This window comes from Rhineura floridana, chromosome 3 (assembly GCF_030035675.1).
Source record: "Rhineura floridana isolate rRhiFlo1 chromosome 3, rRhiFlo1.hap2, whole genome shotgun sequence".
Lineage (NCBI taxonomy): Eukaryota > Metazoa > Chordata > Lepidosauria > Squamata > Rhineuridae > Rhineura > Rhineura floridana.
The window spans coordinates 147,527,509-147,543,971 of record NC_084482.1 but is presented as its reverse complement, the minus strand read 5'-3'; the positions used below and the strand labels follow the sequence as shown (position 1 = coordinate 147,543,971).

Below are 16,463 nucleotides of genomic sequence, written 5' to 3'. Positions count from 1 at the left end.
CTCTTGAGTCCTTCTGTCCTGCCACTTTGAGAATTGGCATTAGGTGTGGGAGCCAGTTAGAGGAGAAAAACATGTCGAGAAAGTTATTGCATATTCTTTTTTATCTCATATACTTATTTCTGTTAAAAGCTATGCTGGCAAGAAGGAATAACAAAAAGACCAAAGTTGTGTTAATATTGGCTGGACTATCCAAAACTTTGATGAGGCCTCTCAGTCTTACAGTGGTAGCACCAGAATTATGTCTTGTGGACATTATCTAGTCCTGGAGGCTAGCAGTTGGGCATGTTTATGAAACCATCCTTTTTTGGCTTCACTGGAAATGTTGCTGCAACAGAATAATGTCAAAATCAATTGTTTTTGCACATGCGTGTTCTGCTTAAAGATTAACAATATCATTAATATTCAGTGTGATAGTACTCATCAGTATGTTTGTTTGTTTGTTTGTTTGTTTATTTATTTTTATTTTGCTGCTATTGGCAGCCATTTTCCATAGGAGGAATGCCATCATGCTGGATTATAGCTCGTCCTATCGTCCAAAGGCAAGAATGTTTCTGAAGTCAAGACTAGGGCGTCAGGCCCCTCCCACTCTCCAGTTCATTCTTGCCTTTCGTCCCTGCAAGATCTTTAGCTAGTGACTAGATAAGTTTTTTGTCTTTGTGTGATAGAGGGTGGAGTTTTGTGTACGTTGTTTCATCTCGTTCCTTCCCTTTGTCTCATCCCTTACCACGGTTTGTGTGTTGTGTGTCAATTTCCTTGTCAATTTCTTGTTTTCCCGGGGGTGTGTTTTTTACTCCCAAACTACAGAGACCGCGGCTGCGGTCTCTTTCCTCAGCAGGGCCAGGAGCTGCGGCGGCAGCCTCTGCCCCCCCCCTTTTTTTGTTCTACCGATCCTCCTTTTATGCCCTGACGATTAGGAGCCCGCGGCTGCGGCTTCTTTCATACTTTATTTTCTCCAGTCCTTTTGCCATTTCCCCTTGTGCCTTGACGATCGGGAGCCTGCGGCTGCGGCTCCCTTCGTCGTTCATTTTTACGGGCGGCGCTTCATTCGCCCATCAGGAGCCGATGTCTGCGGCTCTTTGCCTTCCCCTTTTTTAGCGACTTCTCTTGTTTGGGCTGCCTTGTCTCTCTCGATCATCTGCGGCGCTTGGTTCCTCGCGGAGTCAGTCCCTTCAGCCCGCGGCTGTGGCTTGCCTGTTGGCCGATTCTCTTCGGCTTCAGGAAGTCCGCTAGCTGTCCTGCCTCCTTCACGAAGTCTTTTTCCAGGCTAATTTTTTCAGCCGCGATTACCTTCTTAGTCCCACGGCTGTATTTCTACCGTGGGCGGTTCCATTTTTACAGTTAAAAATTTTTCCCACCTTGCTCATTTCTTCATACGACGGTTGTTGCTGGGCAAAGTATCCGTCATTTTTGTTCGAATTTTCCCACTCTTTTTACGGGCGCCATTTTAGTGGCCGTTTTTTCCCGTCCCTTTTGAGAACCCACTAGTATTACAAAAGGGGATTTTTTCCTTCACGGGTTGGGGTTTGCAGAGCCCAGGTTCTTGTCAGCTCCCTCTGTGTGATCTGCTCCCTGTTTATATGCTGCAGATAGGATTTTTACCTCTACATAAGTTCCTTTACCAACCCCATCTCTGAGGCTGACCCTGGCAACCACTGGGTTACTGTGGCTTTCTACAATCACTGCAACTACTGTGCACATGTGACTTTTCATCAAATTTACTAATACTGCCATAACAGTGCACCAGGCCACCTGTTAGTGCGCAAGACTATTGAAAATATACAAAGCTATTTGGACTATACTGTGCAAGTTGTGCAATATCACCTTTCCTCCAAGTGTACATTCTGCCCCATCGTGACAGTGTACCTACCATCAGCCAGTGCATTCTGCCCCAGTCGTGTGCCGTGTACTGTGCATGTTCTAAGACTGTTCATAGCGTACATTCTGCCCCATCGTGGCAGTGTACTTTGCCATCTGCCAGTGCATTCTGCCCCAGTCGTGTGCCATGTACTGTGCCTGCCCGGGTCTGTGCATTCTGCCCCAGTCGTGTGCCGTGTACAGCTACCTTTATTATCTATATGATGGCAGAACAGCCAGAGACAACCCAGGCAACCAAGCCGATACAACAGCCTGTGACAAACCAGATGACCAAGCCTAAACCTCCTAAGGCGGTCAAACATAAGCACTCTAAAGCGGTTGCCAAAACCAAACATCTTAGCCACAGCACAATCAAGCGGCCCCGCTATGTCTCTGTTCCAGTGCCAGAGGACTCAAATCATGCACAGTTAACTACTCTCTTTCATTCTCCTGCGGCTTCCTCTGATGAGGAGGACTTTCCTGGATTTCCTGTATAGCCAATGTCCAGCCAACCCAGAGCTTGCTCTTCTTCACTACCTGTGGGGCCGTCTACAGTTCCGCCTATCCAAGAGCAACCATCTACATCTCCGGGACTACAGCTTTCCCACGAGTTCATTACACAACTTCAGGGCATGCTGTCCTTTTTTACTCAGAGTCAATCATCTTCACAACCTCCCGCTATCCCTCAACACAGCGGGGTTCAAAGTGTACACAGTGAGACAAACCCATCAGGTTCTCCAGACCCATTTGATGTTACCAGGGGCAGGTTCGTTGATGACGCCTCTTTTGATGCAGAGTCCGTATTCGCGCTGCAAGACCAAGCGGACGAGTGGAGTGACCATTCGGAACCAGAGCCAGAAACCTCCTATCGCCTCTTCGACTCTTCAGATTACCAGCCCCTGGCGCGCAGAGTCTTGAACGCCCTTGGTCTTCAATCCACTCCAACTGCAGCTTCCACTCCCGCTTTAAAAGGGGCCAGGGTCTTGAAATCCCCTACACCAGCTGAAAACTTCCTCCCTGTCCCAGACCCCATCGCTAAACTGGCCAAGGACGAATGGTCCCACCCCTTACAGGCACGCCGATTTAATAACATTGCGGACAGACTTTATCCTTTGGCCCTGGACTTTTCTACCAGACTGGCTGTCCCTAACATCGACGAGCCTATTTCCAGTTTAGTTTCCAGGTCCCTCTTGCCGAGGGAAGGGGACTCTCATCTAAAGGATGCCACTGAACGGAGACTGGACTTTGCTTTACGCAAGACCCATGAGGCCATCGCCTTTTCCATGCGTGCATCCACATCTGCCTCTATTTTCACCAGGGCAGCGATAATGTGGTTAGACGACCTCATCGAGGACCACAATCCAGATCCTGCCTCCCTGCACAGATTGCTACTAAAACTGCGTAAAACAGCTGCTTTCGTGGCCGACGCCACCTTGGACGCGAATCAACTAGCAGCACGCGCCCTGGCGGCTCAGATCGTTCCCAGACGGACCCTCTGGCTTCGTCACTGGCAGGCTGACTCTACTGCCAGAGTTAATCTTTCACGAGTACCTTATGCAGGCTCATTACTTTTCGGGGGAAGAGGCATTAAGGGCAGTGCTTGTCGACCCTAAGGACACTCGAAAGCCTGACTTGGCCACCGTCAAAAACGTCGAGCGCAGACCCTTTAGGCGTTTCGCTTCATATCGCACGTCTCAGCCCTTTCGGGGAACCCGGCCCGGGGGACGAGGCCGTGACTTCCCAGCATTTGACTTCCGCTCCACCAGAGGAGGCTGGAATAGACGTTTCCCCAGTAGAGGTCAGTACCAGGGCCGCAGAGGCTACTCAACGTCCTCATACAGGGGAGGGTCTCGCCAACGCAGACAATACTAAGGCAATACCAGTTGGGGGCAGATTGATTCTATTTGCCGAACTTTGGCTACCTCTGACTCAGGTCCCATGGATCAGAGACCTGTTTTGTTATGGATATGCAATTGAGTTTTGGGCAATACCTCCAAACAATTTTCATCCTTCCCCTTGTCCCAGGGCACTAGACAGGCGCTGCATCATGCAGACTGCGATACAGCACCTTTTGGACATAGAGGCGATAGAGCCAGTCCCCAATGCAGAGAGGTCGGAAGGGGTGTACTCCCTCCTATTTGCTGTGCCCAAACGCGATCTCTCATGGAGGGCGGTTTTGAACCTCAAGTTCATTAACCGTTTCGTAAAGTATCGCAGGTTCAAAATGGAATCCCTCCACTCCATTACAGACAGCCTGCAAGAAGGTGACTTCCTTGTCTCTATCGACCTAAAGGAAGCGTATCTCCATGTCCCTATTTGCACAGCCCACAGGAAATTCCTTCGTTTTGCCTTTGGCTCCCAGCACTTCCAATATCGAGCAATGCCGTTCGGACTCTTGTCTGCCCCGAGAGTATTTACCAAGGTGCTACTTACCCTAGTGGCTTACCTCAGGCTTCAAGGGGTCCATATCTACCCCTATCTGGACGATCTCCTAATACGCGCAAGGTCTAGGGAGCTTACTCATCGTCATCTAACACTCACGCTCCATATCTTACAGGCCCACGGCTGGCTAGTCAACTTCGACAAAAGCCATCTACAACCAACCCAACGCCTGCAGCATCTAGGGGCAATGTTAGACACACTGCAAGCGACTGTATTCCTGTCCCCAGATCGCATCACTGCTATCACAGACATCTCAAGGTCTCTGATGCACAAATCTTCTGCAGATGTCATGCTTCTAGCCAGGGCTCTCGGAATGTTGGTATCCACCATCCATATTGCGCCATGGGCTCGGGCACATACGCGCCAGCTACAGTGGGCCCTGTTGCCATTCCAACACGACATTGCCAACTCAAACCATCGAGCAATCCCCCTGAGTCCCACACTGCGCTTGTCTTTCCGCTGGTGGACAAGGGTACAACATCTCACCCAAGGCACTCCGTTCAGAGAACCCCACCGGACTGTCATTACCACCGATGCCAGTCTCCTGGGTTGGGGAGCCCACTGCAACTCCCAGTTCGTTCAGGGAGTTTGGAACACAGCAGAACAAACTCAAAACATCAACTGGCTGGAACTAAAGGCTGTCCACTTAGCTCTGCTTCATTTTCAGTCTCTCTTCCACTTGGACCATGTCCTCATTCGAACGGACAACACGTGTGCCAAATCTCATTTAAACAGACAGGGAGGCACCAGGTCCAGACCTCTACAGAGCCTAGCTTCCATCATATTCGACTGGGCAGAACAACATCTGCAATCCCTCAAAGCAGAACATCTCAGAGGAATTTGGAATTTCACAGCAGACTGGCTCAGCAGACAAGTCTTTCCGGGAGAATGGAAACTTCATCCGACTGTGTTCCATCTTCTCCAGTGTCGATTTGGCCCCTTCTCAGTCGACCTCTTTGCTTCCAGTCGTAATTGCCAGCTACCCAGGTACTTCGCTCGATACCTGGACACGACAGCGGAAGCGGTGGATGCTCTGTCATTGCCGTGGCCGGAGGGACTATTATACGCCTTCCCTCCAATACCACTATTAGCCAAAACCTTGCAGAAGGTACGTCGCGAGAGGGCACAGCTGGTTCTGATAGCACCATATTGGCCCCGTCGACCGTGGTTCTTGGATCTCCTGGCACTGTCGGTGACGGATCCCTGGCCACTCCCAGTCAGGCCAGATCTCTTATCACAAGGCCCAGTATGGCATCAGGACCCCAAGTGGCTCAACCTAACAGTGTGGCATTTGAACGGGGACATTTGAGATCGGCCGGCCTGTCAGACGCTGTTATTGACATTATTTTGGCCTCGAGAAGACCATCCACCACTCGTATATATCAGCATACTTGGGTAGCATTCTCCAGGTGGTGTCAGTCTCAACACATCGATCCTTCCAAGGCTACAGTACAACAAGTGCTGCTATATCTTCATGGGGGCCTCATGTTGGGACTTAGACCCAACACATTATGTCGACATGCGTCCACCCTGTCGTCCATTCTTTCAGTATCTTCCACTGACGCCCCTATTGCCTCACATCCGTTTATCAAACGCTTCCTTAGAGGCACTGCTCTATGCTCGCCGGCTGTAGCTCACCGTTTTCCATCATGGAGTTTGTCAAAGGTTCTACAGGCCTTACAACGTCCTCCGTTTGAGCCACTCAGGACTGTGCCTTTACATCTGTTGTCTTTCAAGGTCCTGTTCCTGATTGCGATTACATCGGCGAGAAGAGTCTCGGAACTGGGCGCATTGTCTTCTGCTCGCCACCTCTGTGTCTTTCACAAGGATTCTGTTGTGCTGAAAACTGATCCTTCATTCCGTCCCAAGGTCAATTCAGTTTTCCATTGCAACCAGGACATTGTTCTACCTTCATTTTGTCCGAATCCTACTCATCCGCTCGAGAAGGCTTGGCATTCGTTGGATGTTCGGAGGGCTCTCAAGACCTACCTGTCCAGGACCCAGGATATACGACAGACTGAGTCTTTGTTTGTATCCTTTCATCCAAGGTCTATGGGGCATAAAGTAGCTAATTCCACCTTATCCCGCTGGTTGCGTGCATGTATTACCTTAGCCTATGAGTCCCTTAAGATTCCAGTTCCGCCTAGTATAACAGCTCATTCCACTAGATCAGCAGCCACTTCGGCTGCTTTTGCTACTAACGCTCCTGTTGCCGATATTTGTAGAGCTGCTGTTTGGTCTACTCCACACTCGTTCATAAGGCATTATAAAATAGATCGTTATGCCTCTGCCGATGCCTCATTTGGCAGATGAGTTTTGCAACAGGTTCTTAATGACGACTAGTATGTGGGTGGTCCCTCCCGGTTATGGGCTGCTTTGGTACATCCAGCATGATGGCATTCCTCCTATGGAAAATGGACCATTGGTCTCACCTGAAGGGTGATTTTCATAGGAGAATGCCATCATGACCCTCCCAGTTGGAGGATAACTACATAATTTTTGGGATGGTTTATATATTACAATTCGTCATTATATTATATTATATTACATTAAATTTTAATTCTCTAGTGAAGTCAAGACTTCTATTACTGTTTTCGCTAGGTTAGAGTCAGATATTATTAATGTTACTATTATTATGTTATGTTCTTGCTGCTAGGCCCGTTGGCCTTTTTTCCTGCATGTTTAGATATATCTCTTTGGACTCGCTGCGAATGAACTGGAGAGTGGGAGGGGCCTGATGCCCTAGTCTTGACTTCAGAAACATTCTTGCCTTTGGACGATAGGACGAGCTATAATCCAGCATGATGGCATTCTCCTATGAAAATCACCCTTCAGGTGAGACCAATGGTCCATTTTGTGCTGGCACCTACAGCACTTTTATCAAGATATGAGCGTGTGCACCTCATTTTAACAAACAAACAAACAAAAACACTGCTAATTCTATGTATTAATAATTCCCCATTGCACTGATGCAGAGGTCCAGACATCTGGACTTGCATAAATGTGTCTCCCACCCACCCCCCAAAGCTGCAGGTCTGCAACTCCACAGCTCTATAAATATAAAAAGCCCATTTTTATTTTGGTTTGAAGGTTTAAAATGGGCCCACTTCAATTGCTTAGAGAGAGAAGTGCCCCGATAAAGATTTAAAATGGGTTCACTGAACTTGATAATTATTCACAGCTATCTGTGAGCACCCACTTTTGGTTGGACCATAAATAAGTAAGGAGGGCAACATACAGACTCTTTGCACCTGAAGAGGTGTTGTGCTTCTATGCTATTGATTTCCTCTGAGCTCTTTGCACCAGGGACTGGACACAGTGCAGGACTACCCATGCCTTATTACCTATAAGCTCTGGAATATTAGTGCACCTGTTTGTAAACGACTGCAACTCTGCACAGCCTTCAAGCCTATGAAATGCTTACTAGGGATTAAAATCAATTCTATGTTTTCTGGTAACCTTCTCTTTCAATTGTCTCTTTTATACATATATTTTTAGTCTAGCTTAATTGACCTCAAAGAACATGCATCATCATTGGCTTCGGCAGGACTGAAAAGAGACTCCAAGTTAAAGTCTTTAGAAATAGCCATAGAACAAAAGAAGGAGGAGTGTAGTAAGCTAGAAGCACAACTGAAAAAGGTAAATACCAATAACAGCTCTCATTTTGGATGCATGTCTGCAGTTTTGCAGTGAAAAATGTCATCTGTCAGTTTCAAGTCCAAACTATTGTTAATGAATGGAAATGTGTTTATTTAACAAGCTTATTTAATTATATGCATTTTTTGGAAACAACAATACTGTATTATTACCATTTTTAAAATTTATGTTCAGCAAAAAAGCTATGTATATATATATATATATACAGGAACTTTTTTTAATGTACATTATATTAATCACATTTGGTCTAATATTTTATCACAATGATTTTGGGAATTATGTTAATACATTTCTACCGTGCATTGTTTCTCTTTCCTGTGTGAGTTAGTATTGTGTGTTTTCATTGTTGAAACACAAACTCATGACGTACTTCTTGGTTTAAGCATCATGTTTGCTTTCTACAAACTTCTGAATTGGCTCATGTTGCCAGTAGATCACTTAACCAAGGGCAGAGTCCAGCAAAAGTTAAACACAATTAAATCTCATTGAAAGTGCAACTTAGAAATCCTTAAGTTTAGCTGCTGCAAGGCCCACACATCACTTTGGATAGGTGTTTATAAAGTGATTAACTACATTAACATTAATTTCAACAAGGCTATAGTGCAAGCCCCCCCCGCACGACACAGACAGAAGATATTGTAGTTATGTAACCTTGTGCTAAGTTACAGAAATGGACAGATGTTCAGTCCAGTCCTTATATCTATGTTGAATAGCTGCTTGGTGCCTGACAGTTCAAGACGGGTTGCAGCATGTTAAATGAAGAAGAAAATAACAACACATACATATAAACAACCTCAGGATGCAACTCGAAACACTGTTAACCTGACTGAAATCTGAGATAAAGTAACCTACCAAAATCAGCACAATGCAAATAACATTCAGTGCACCAATGTAGATTTGACATCCATAGAATTGAAGGAGTCTGCAGGCACATGTGCGCATGCTGTAGTTAAAATTTGTGCTGCAGTCAATCCTTTCATTCCAGAAGCTTATAATAACTTTGCATTTCATTGCTGGGCAGGGCTGGCTCAAAACATTCTGCTCCCTAAATCAAAGAACAAGATGGTGCCTCTTCCATTCTGGATACAGAAGCTGCCCAGGCTGGCAGTTGAATCTTAATTCAACGCTGCATCTGAGGGTAGCAGGCCAGCTCAGGGTGTGCATGGCAAGCTGTGTGGCACACAGAGCTCTGTCTGCTCCGTGTCCCTCAAAATCTGCTGCCTGAGATGCCTGTCTCACTTTGTCTTTTGGTGGGGCCAGCCATGGCGCTGGACTATGCAATCCTATCACTCAGAGAGGAAGATTACCTCAGATGTATCAGATCTCCATTTTTTCATACCAAGTATTATTCCTAAAAAGAGTCTGTGTTGTCCACCAGACTACTTCAGTTGTTGCTTTGGGGAGTGACATGGGGAATACCTGGGAATGCAGAAATGGAAACATTTTAATTGATTTTTTTAATGATAAGCAGTCCATTATCAAACCTACAACATCATTACTTTAACATGTAAAAACAGATTACTAGAAATACCTGAAATTCTAAATCAGTGTTTTATGACTGTAGATATAAACACATAATTTGCTCATGGAAAAATAGTCATTTAAAAGCCTGGGCCTCTTTTTTATGTGTTAAAAGGAGCATGTTCCTTGTGAATAAAAAAACCCAAATGCTAAGTAAAATAAAGCAGAAAAACATACCGGTAATCGTTTTATTATATCATAAATACAGCATATATTCACTGGTTTGTGAGGATACCAGGTGCTTCTACACTGAAAGAGATACAACTTTGTGGAGGTGTTTAGCTGAACAGAAACATTGATTGTTAATGATAATTGGCCCCAAACAGTGATTTTTAATTTATAGCTTATTTGGTAACATTATTTAATTTTAGCTAAAACTCAAAACATTGTGTGAGAAAATGGCCATAGATCAGATCTGCGGGATTAGAGTCCAGACATTTTAACTTTTAGGACAACCCAATTTCATACATTTGGTTGCTAATGAAAGAGACAAAAGATCAATATGTCTTCATTTATATAGATACATATATATATATTTAAAACCTGCATTCCATAGTAGTGCTGGGTCAGGAAACTGCAGGAATTACAGACCTGAAATATTTGTTAAAAATTGAAAAAAAATTAAATGAAACTTCAAAAGCACATTTTAAATGTATCTTTTTTAAGAACTTGCTTTTTGAAGTTGCATGTAACGTATCATTCTAACACAACACACAAGAATGACTTAAAATATCAAACCTCTTCAAACCACTTAAGGTACTTTTTCATTTGCAAGGCAGCCCATCCACAGCTGACCATTCATAAGCCCATTTCTCATTCTTTTTATTCAGAGAAAACTTACAGAAAATAATAATCAGGTGGCATATTGGTTTGTCACCTATCCCTATACAGCTATCATACTTGACCATTTTGAATCAGTGCTGGCTCCAGGATTTGGGGAGATCTTAGGCATGGTATTCTCAGAGACCTACCACTGACCTGGAAAAGACGGGACATGTGAGCAATCTTTTAGGCTGTATCTTATATTAGATATTCTGTGGAAAGTGGAAATGGTAATATTAATACAGCAATGAGCTCTCTGCTGGTCTTGGGCCCCTGACAAATGCCAAACCATGCCGCCATCTAGAGCGAACCCTGATTTGACTTTTTATGAGCTTTTAGAGTTACATAGACTCCTAGCATGTAGTTGTCGCTTTGATTATCTTTCTTTTAAATAAGTGACATGTTAGTGCCACTTTTCTTGTTTAGCATTAATTACAATTTCTTGTGTCTCATTTTAATAATTAGCGTTATCAACTTTCAAATGTCTGCTAGAGCTTAGTTCCCATTGGCAGCAAACAGAAAGGAGTAATCAAGGAAGCATATGCTAGACCTGAATATGTAGAGGATTTTTTTTCATACAAGTTTATTTTACTTTCTGCTAGTTCTTGTTTTATATGTTTTAGAGCCACGGAATTGATAAAACTGGGAGATCTGTTCACTAAAATCACATTTTTTTCAAGTTTTGTGGGCCTCACTGGTTTTCAGTTTGGCACAATTATACATCAGCTGCCTTGCAATAGGGAGGGAAATACAGACTCTATAAAAGAGAGCTACATTGCAAAGTGAAACTCAAATATTTTATTACAGTATATTATATTGCATCTTCAAATAATATCTTTATTTAAGGAGGGAATAAACACATTGGATATCAATTTATTTTGGGTGGAGATAAAAAATCATACTGTACAGCTAAATATTAACACTAGATTGGCCATGTATCCAACTTTATAAAGGACTGTGTTTGATGGGGCTCTCTGTTCTGGTTTTCAAGGTATGCTCTGTTTGATGGGGCTGCCTGGTCTAAGTCTGGTTTAAAGTTAATGAACTATAACAAGGGAGAGCAGAAGCCATGAAGTTGTCCCTCAGCAGTTAGCACCTGAACAGCAGAGGTTACCTGGTCATAGTCACCCATGCTATTGTGCAATTTATTTCTATTTAAATTATAGCAATTATTTCTGAATTTGCAAACACATAAACTAGCATGTGGCATTTTATGCAAATCTGTGTCCTCTTTTGTCATTTTTTATTTATGATGCATTTGCGCTTTTTTAACAATGTGTAAATGCCCACATTGGGCATATGAAGGGCGAGACCAAAATGCCATAGGAGAGAACTACCCATTGAAGTCTGCTCTGAAATTCAAGGAGGGGCTCTTTGCAGCACTTCAAATGCAGTGCAAGAATCTGTGGTGGAAGGAGAAATATGGATAGCTTCACTTCATCCATGAGCACTAGGGCATAGGCATGGGACTCTTTGGATCCTGGCTAAATAAAACAAAGATTACAATTTGAAATGCATGAGAACAGAAAATGCCTTATTCTTATGAATATTCATGGTATAGTTATGTTTTCTTCACTAATTAAGAAGTCATAGGAATTTTGCTTTGTTTAAAAGCTGTAAGTAATCCATAATCCACTTGTTCTGAAGTGGTCTCCTTCAATACCCTTGATAGGTAGCTGTGGATTTTCAGTCATTGGCATCCTGCTCAACCCACCCATGCTGAAGTCCCACCAGGGTGGTAGGACTTCAGTGAGATTGCTCTGGAATAAGTGGTTTATAGCTTACAGCATCATTTGTTTTGCTTTGCTTATATACCATTCCACTTCAGAATGTATTTCTTTTGTTCACTGCTGCTTAGATTTCCTCACTACTACTGTTTGCAAGACTATACTGTTCAGAATTCAAATAAAACTGAAATGCAGTTTTGTGTTAATATGAAAGGGAAGGCCATAAATTTAATGATAAAGTTTAATTAATCTTTTATTATTACCATCTTTAAAGTATGGGTGATAAATTGCAGCCTTGGCCAAAAGCACTTCTAGTGATTCATTGCTGGAGACCAGCACTTAATGTATCATCAAAAGTGGACAGCTTTCTGTATTTCATGGGTTATTTCACTTGAGAAAGGGAAAGTAACACAAACCTTAGATTTCTTACTCTAGCTATTCTTTTTTAGGAGCCAAAGTCAACATTTATTTTTCCCTAGTGCCTCTCACTTTCACTAAGGAATGTTTAGAAACTTAAATTTCTTCTTTTTTAAATTCTACATTCTTCTGTGCTGGATTTGCTGAGCTAATACTGTTTTCCTGGATCTTTCCTTCTTTTCCTGTCTGTGCTTCATTCCTTCCCAACTTTGCAATGTAGCAAGCTGAACAATTGTTCAATCAGATGTACAATCCAGTAAGTCATGTCATAAAGTGTCCACTGTAACATATGAAAGCACGAGGATCCATTTACTCACCACCATGTTGTACTCTTCCTCTGTGGAGCTTTGTAAAACAGTGTTGATCTCTTGTGCATTATGTTAAAATAAGTAAGCTTTGCGGACTTTAAGGCCATCTTTTCAAAAGTTATGGAAAATTGTGTTTATTAGAAATTGGATCAATACGTCTTGCAATCATATCTGAAATGCCTTCAGGTCCTCAACTACTTGAGTGTAAGAAAGCATGCAGGTATCCGGCTTTGTTGTGACTTTACTGCTGTGTTCATGGAGTACTTTATTGGATCCTTCAAATTAAGATGAAGATCTGGAATGTAATTCAGAATATCTCAAATTAAGAATAGATTCCTCTAGAAAAAGACCAAGTGTTCCTTATAGCGACCTTTTAAAATGCTGTTACAAACATGCTTCCTAGAAAGTAAGAGCCTCTGATTTCGATGGGATTTTCTCCCTTGTTATCATCACTGTGCCTTTTTTTAAAACAGGAAAGTTTATTTATTTATTACATTTATATACCGCCCCATAGCCGAAGCTCTCTGGGCATTTTACAGCAAGTATATTCTTGCTGCTTAATTTTAAACAATTTAATTTTTTTCCATGTATTTCAAAAATGTAAAAAATAAAAAATCCAATGGCCCCTTAAAAATAAATTTTATTGTGATGTGGGCTAGAACCTGCTTCAACAGATGTGCAATACCAGAAAGAACACTCAACACAAATGAATCTACATAGATAATTTGATAGTCATTATAATTTGAGGAACAAGACTCATTCATACAGATGATTATTTATAAATTCATATAGATAGTTATATATAAAATATGAAAAGCTATATTTTAATGGTAGATTTACTCTAATAATGAAAAATTACCTTTTAAAAGGCAGAAATAATATTAAAACTGTATTACAGTAATATGTTTTGTAAATTGATGTTTTGTAATTTTCGTGTGAAGGTATGACATGTCTCTAAACAAGATTTCTGTTTTGTGCTAGGGCATTATTCCTCTTTGTATCTGAGCAAATTTCACAGTTGAAAAGAACATTTAATGTTTAGTAAGGAAGGTCTCATAAAACATGCCACATTTATTTATTCAAAATTAGCCTGTAATTACATTTGGTTTTTGGTTGGTCTTAAGTTCTCATATAAGATCTAAATTTATTCCTACTTTGTCATAAATTGTTTTCACTTGATAAAAGACTTTTGCTTTTAGATAAGTTATCAACAAACTATCTTGTATTTTGGCAAAAATGATTAAATCTGCAGCAAGATAATTCTGAGTGGATGGGAAATTAGTGCAGTTACTTTTATAGAATGAACTCCATTCCCTGTTCCACACTTCATTGACCTTGCTCGTGTATCACAGTAAATCGTTGTTAATAGTTTACCATGAACACATCAGGGATTATTGTTGGTTTCACTCCAAACAAAGCATATTTGGTGGCCAAGATGTTCTTGCCTTGCTGATTATGGTTTATTTGAGCAAAAAACAAACAAACAAAAAACCACTACTGCAGATCCCCAGTTCAGACACAATGCAACATCAGAGATTGTGATTTGTTTCCCCTGTGCACTAGCAGAGAGGATCAGTGGGGCTCCAGTTGGCCTGTTAATGGTGAACCATTAACCATGGTTTTACTGTGATATGTGAACTGGGCCATTGTCAACTTACATGTTTGTGTATCCACTTTGGAATTCTCTCCACTTAAATATTAGACAGGCATCATCTCTGTTATCTTTTTAGCACCTATTGAAGACCTTTCTCTTTCAACAAGCCTTTTAAGTAGGGACCTTATCCTAGTCTGCGTCTGTGCTAGAATTATTTTTAAGAGGTTTTCAAAGTTGTTTTTCAAAGTTGTTTATAAGTTCTTTTGTTTTAATATAATATTATATACACCTGTGGCTCATTTCCATACCACATTACATGTACAAACTCTTCACCAGGGCCATGTGAAAGAACTATTAGATTTGATGGAGTTGCTAGAAATCAGTTAAAAAAATGAAAAAGAAAGTTTCTGCATATGAATTAAGAAATTGGCATTTATTTCACATGGAATAAATTGGGTAGCAGAATCCCCACGAACAGAATTACTTGCAGGGTATTATTTATTTATTTATTATTATTATTATTAGTAGTAGTAGTATCCCGCTCTTCCTCCCATATTAAGCATATTAAAGTGAAGCCACAGCAAATGTTGTTTAGCCTGTTAGAGCCAGTCTCCCGCCAACTATTCTGATTTAAATCCCAGTATGTTAAAGATGGCTTAAACTGGGCATTGGCAGCCACTATGGCAAAAAGAGAAGACAGAACTCTGAGTCTAATTTGTTGTGTTTAGTTCAGCACTGTGGTCAGGATTGTGAACCAGTTCCATAATGATATTTTCTCCTTCTATGCTTCATTTCTTAATTCTTTAATTATATTGATTGTCCAATTCATAATAAAAATATAATGGTAAAATTCACCAGAAATTCAACAAAATGCCACTCAGACTCTCGCAAATAATTATATTTTTCACTTTTAATTTTTTTTCTTGAATGAGCAGGATGAAAAGGTAATAAAATCCAATGTCCTGCCTCAAGGCAAACTCAAGAGCTGCCCTACAAATTAGTCAAGGTTATTCCATCACACTATGTCAAAAGCAGGAACTAGGGACATCACAGTAGAAGGTGCCCACTGTAAAAAGAACATTTAGTGAGTACTGTAGCATTTAAACTGAAATAAACGCCAATGGACAAAATGGCACCCTATTTATCTTCTGACTTCACTTAAAACTTTGTTCAACACTTAATTTCTCAAATAGCACAATGGAACATTGTTTTGTAGATCATGGTTACAGCAGGATTCTAACCCTTTCTGTTATTCTACCCAACCTTTATATTTTGGGACTCTTTCTTTCCTGTGAATTTGATTTTTTTTAAATTGAAGAATGCATTAGTATTAGCTGTGGTTTGTCCATGATAAGACAAGGGTTCTGTGTAGCTAAGGGACTGGACTCCCTCTTGCCTCATGTAGCTCTCATGTGTCAGGAAAGGGTTCAAGTATAAACCTCCCAACTATGCAGGCAACTGAAGCTCTCTTCACGTATTATTCATATGTAGAGGGTAAATGTGTTGAACAGAGGGTCAATGTTGTTTATTTAGCCCCACCCCCAAAGTCATGATGCTCCTCCTGCCTCCACTTTTGCTATCATCATGTTCAGGATAATGTCTTAAGTGGGAATCCTTCTCTATGCATGAAGGCTCCCTCTCTGAATTACAACCATATTTAGTGAGGTTTCTAAATAGCACAGGGATGCTCCATGGAGAGATAAGGCACCCCATTGCAGACATTACCCTGAACATCATAATGGTAAAGGTGGGGACAGGAGCAACAGCACAACTTTGGTGGTAGAGATAAATGTGCAGTCTCGAGCCCCTGTTCAACATACCCCATACACAGGAGTAAATGCACAAAGCAGGATGGAGTGGAATCTCGTTGCAAATACTAATAAGGTTATTGAGGCTTGGTGTGCTGAAGAGGATTCCCCCCCCGTTATCTAGACAACCCATCCGAAGCTGTTTTAGAGATGACTAGAGCAGGGAGGTTGGCTGACAGATTCCACTGCCCCTCTGTCTGAGTTTCAGCATGCCACACACCAGTCTTGAACACTGATGCATAGGGGCTTGTAAACGCTTAAACCAAACCAGCTTGACACCTTACCTCTGACCCCTTTGCAGGGGTAGAGCATC

General features: G+C 42.0%; 1 protein-coding gene across 3 annotated transcripts in view; it reads left to right on the top strand.

The window, feature by feature from the left end:
- ERC2 (ELKS/RAB6-interacting/CAST family member 2) overlaps nt 1–16,463 on the top strand; it is an 872,358-nt gene that overhangs the window by 455,218 nt on the left and 400,677 nt on the right. For all 3 annotated transcript variants that reach the window (XM_061622017.1, XM_061622019.1, XM_061622018.1), the window contains one exon: nt 7,795–7,935. In XM_061622017.1, coding sequence (XP_061478001.1) covers nt 7,795–7,935 — 141 coding nt within the window. The remainder of the gene's footprint in view (nt 1–7,794; nt 7,936–16,463) is intronic.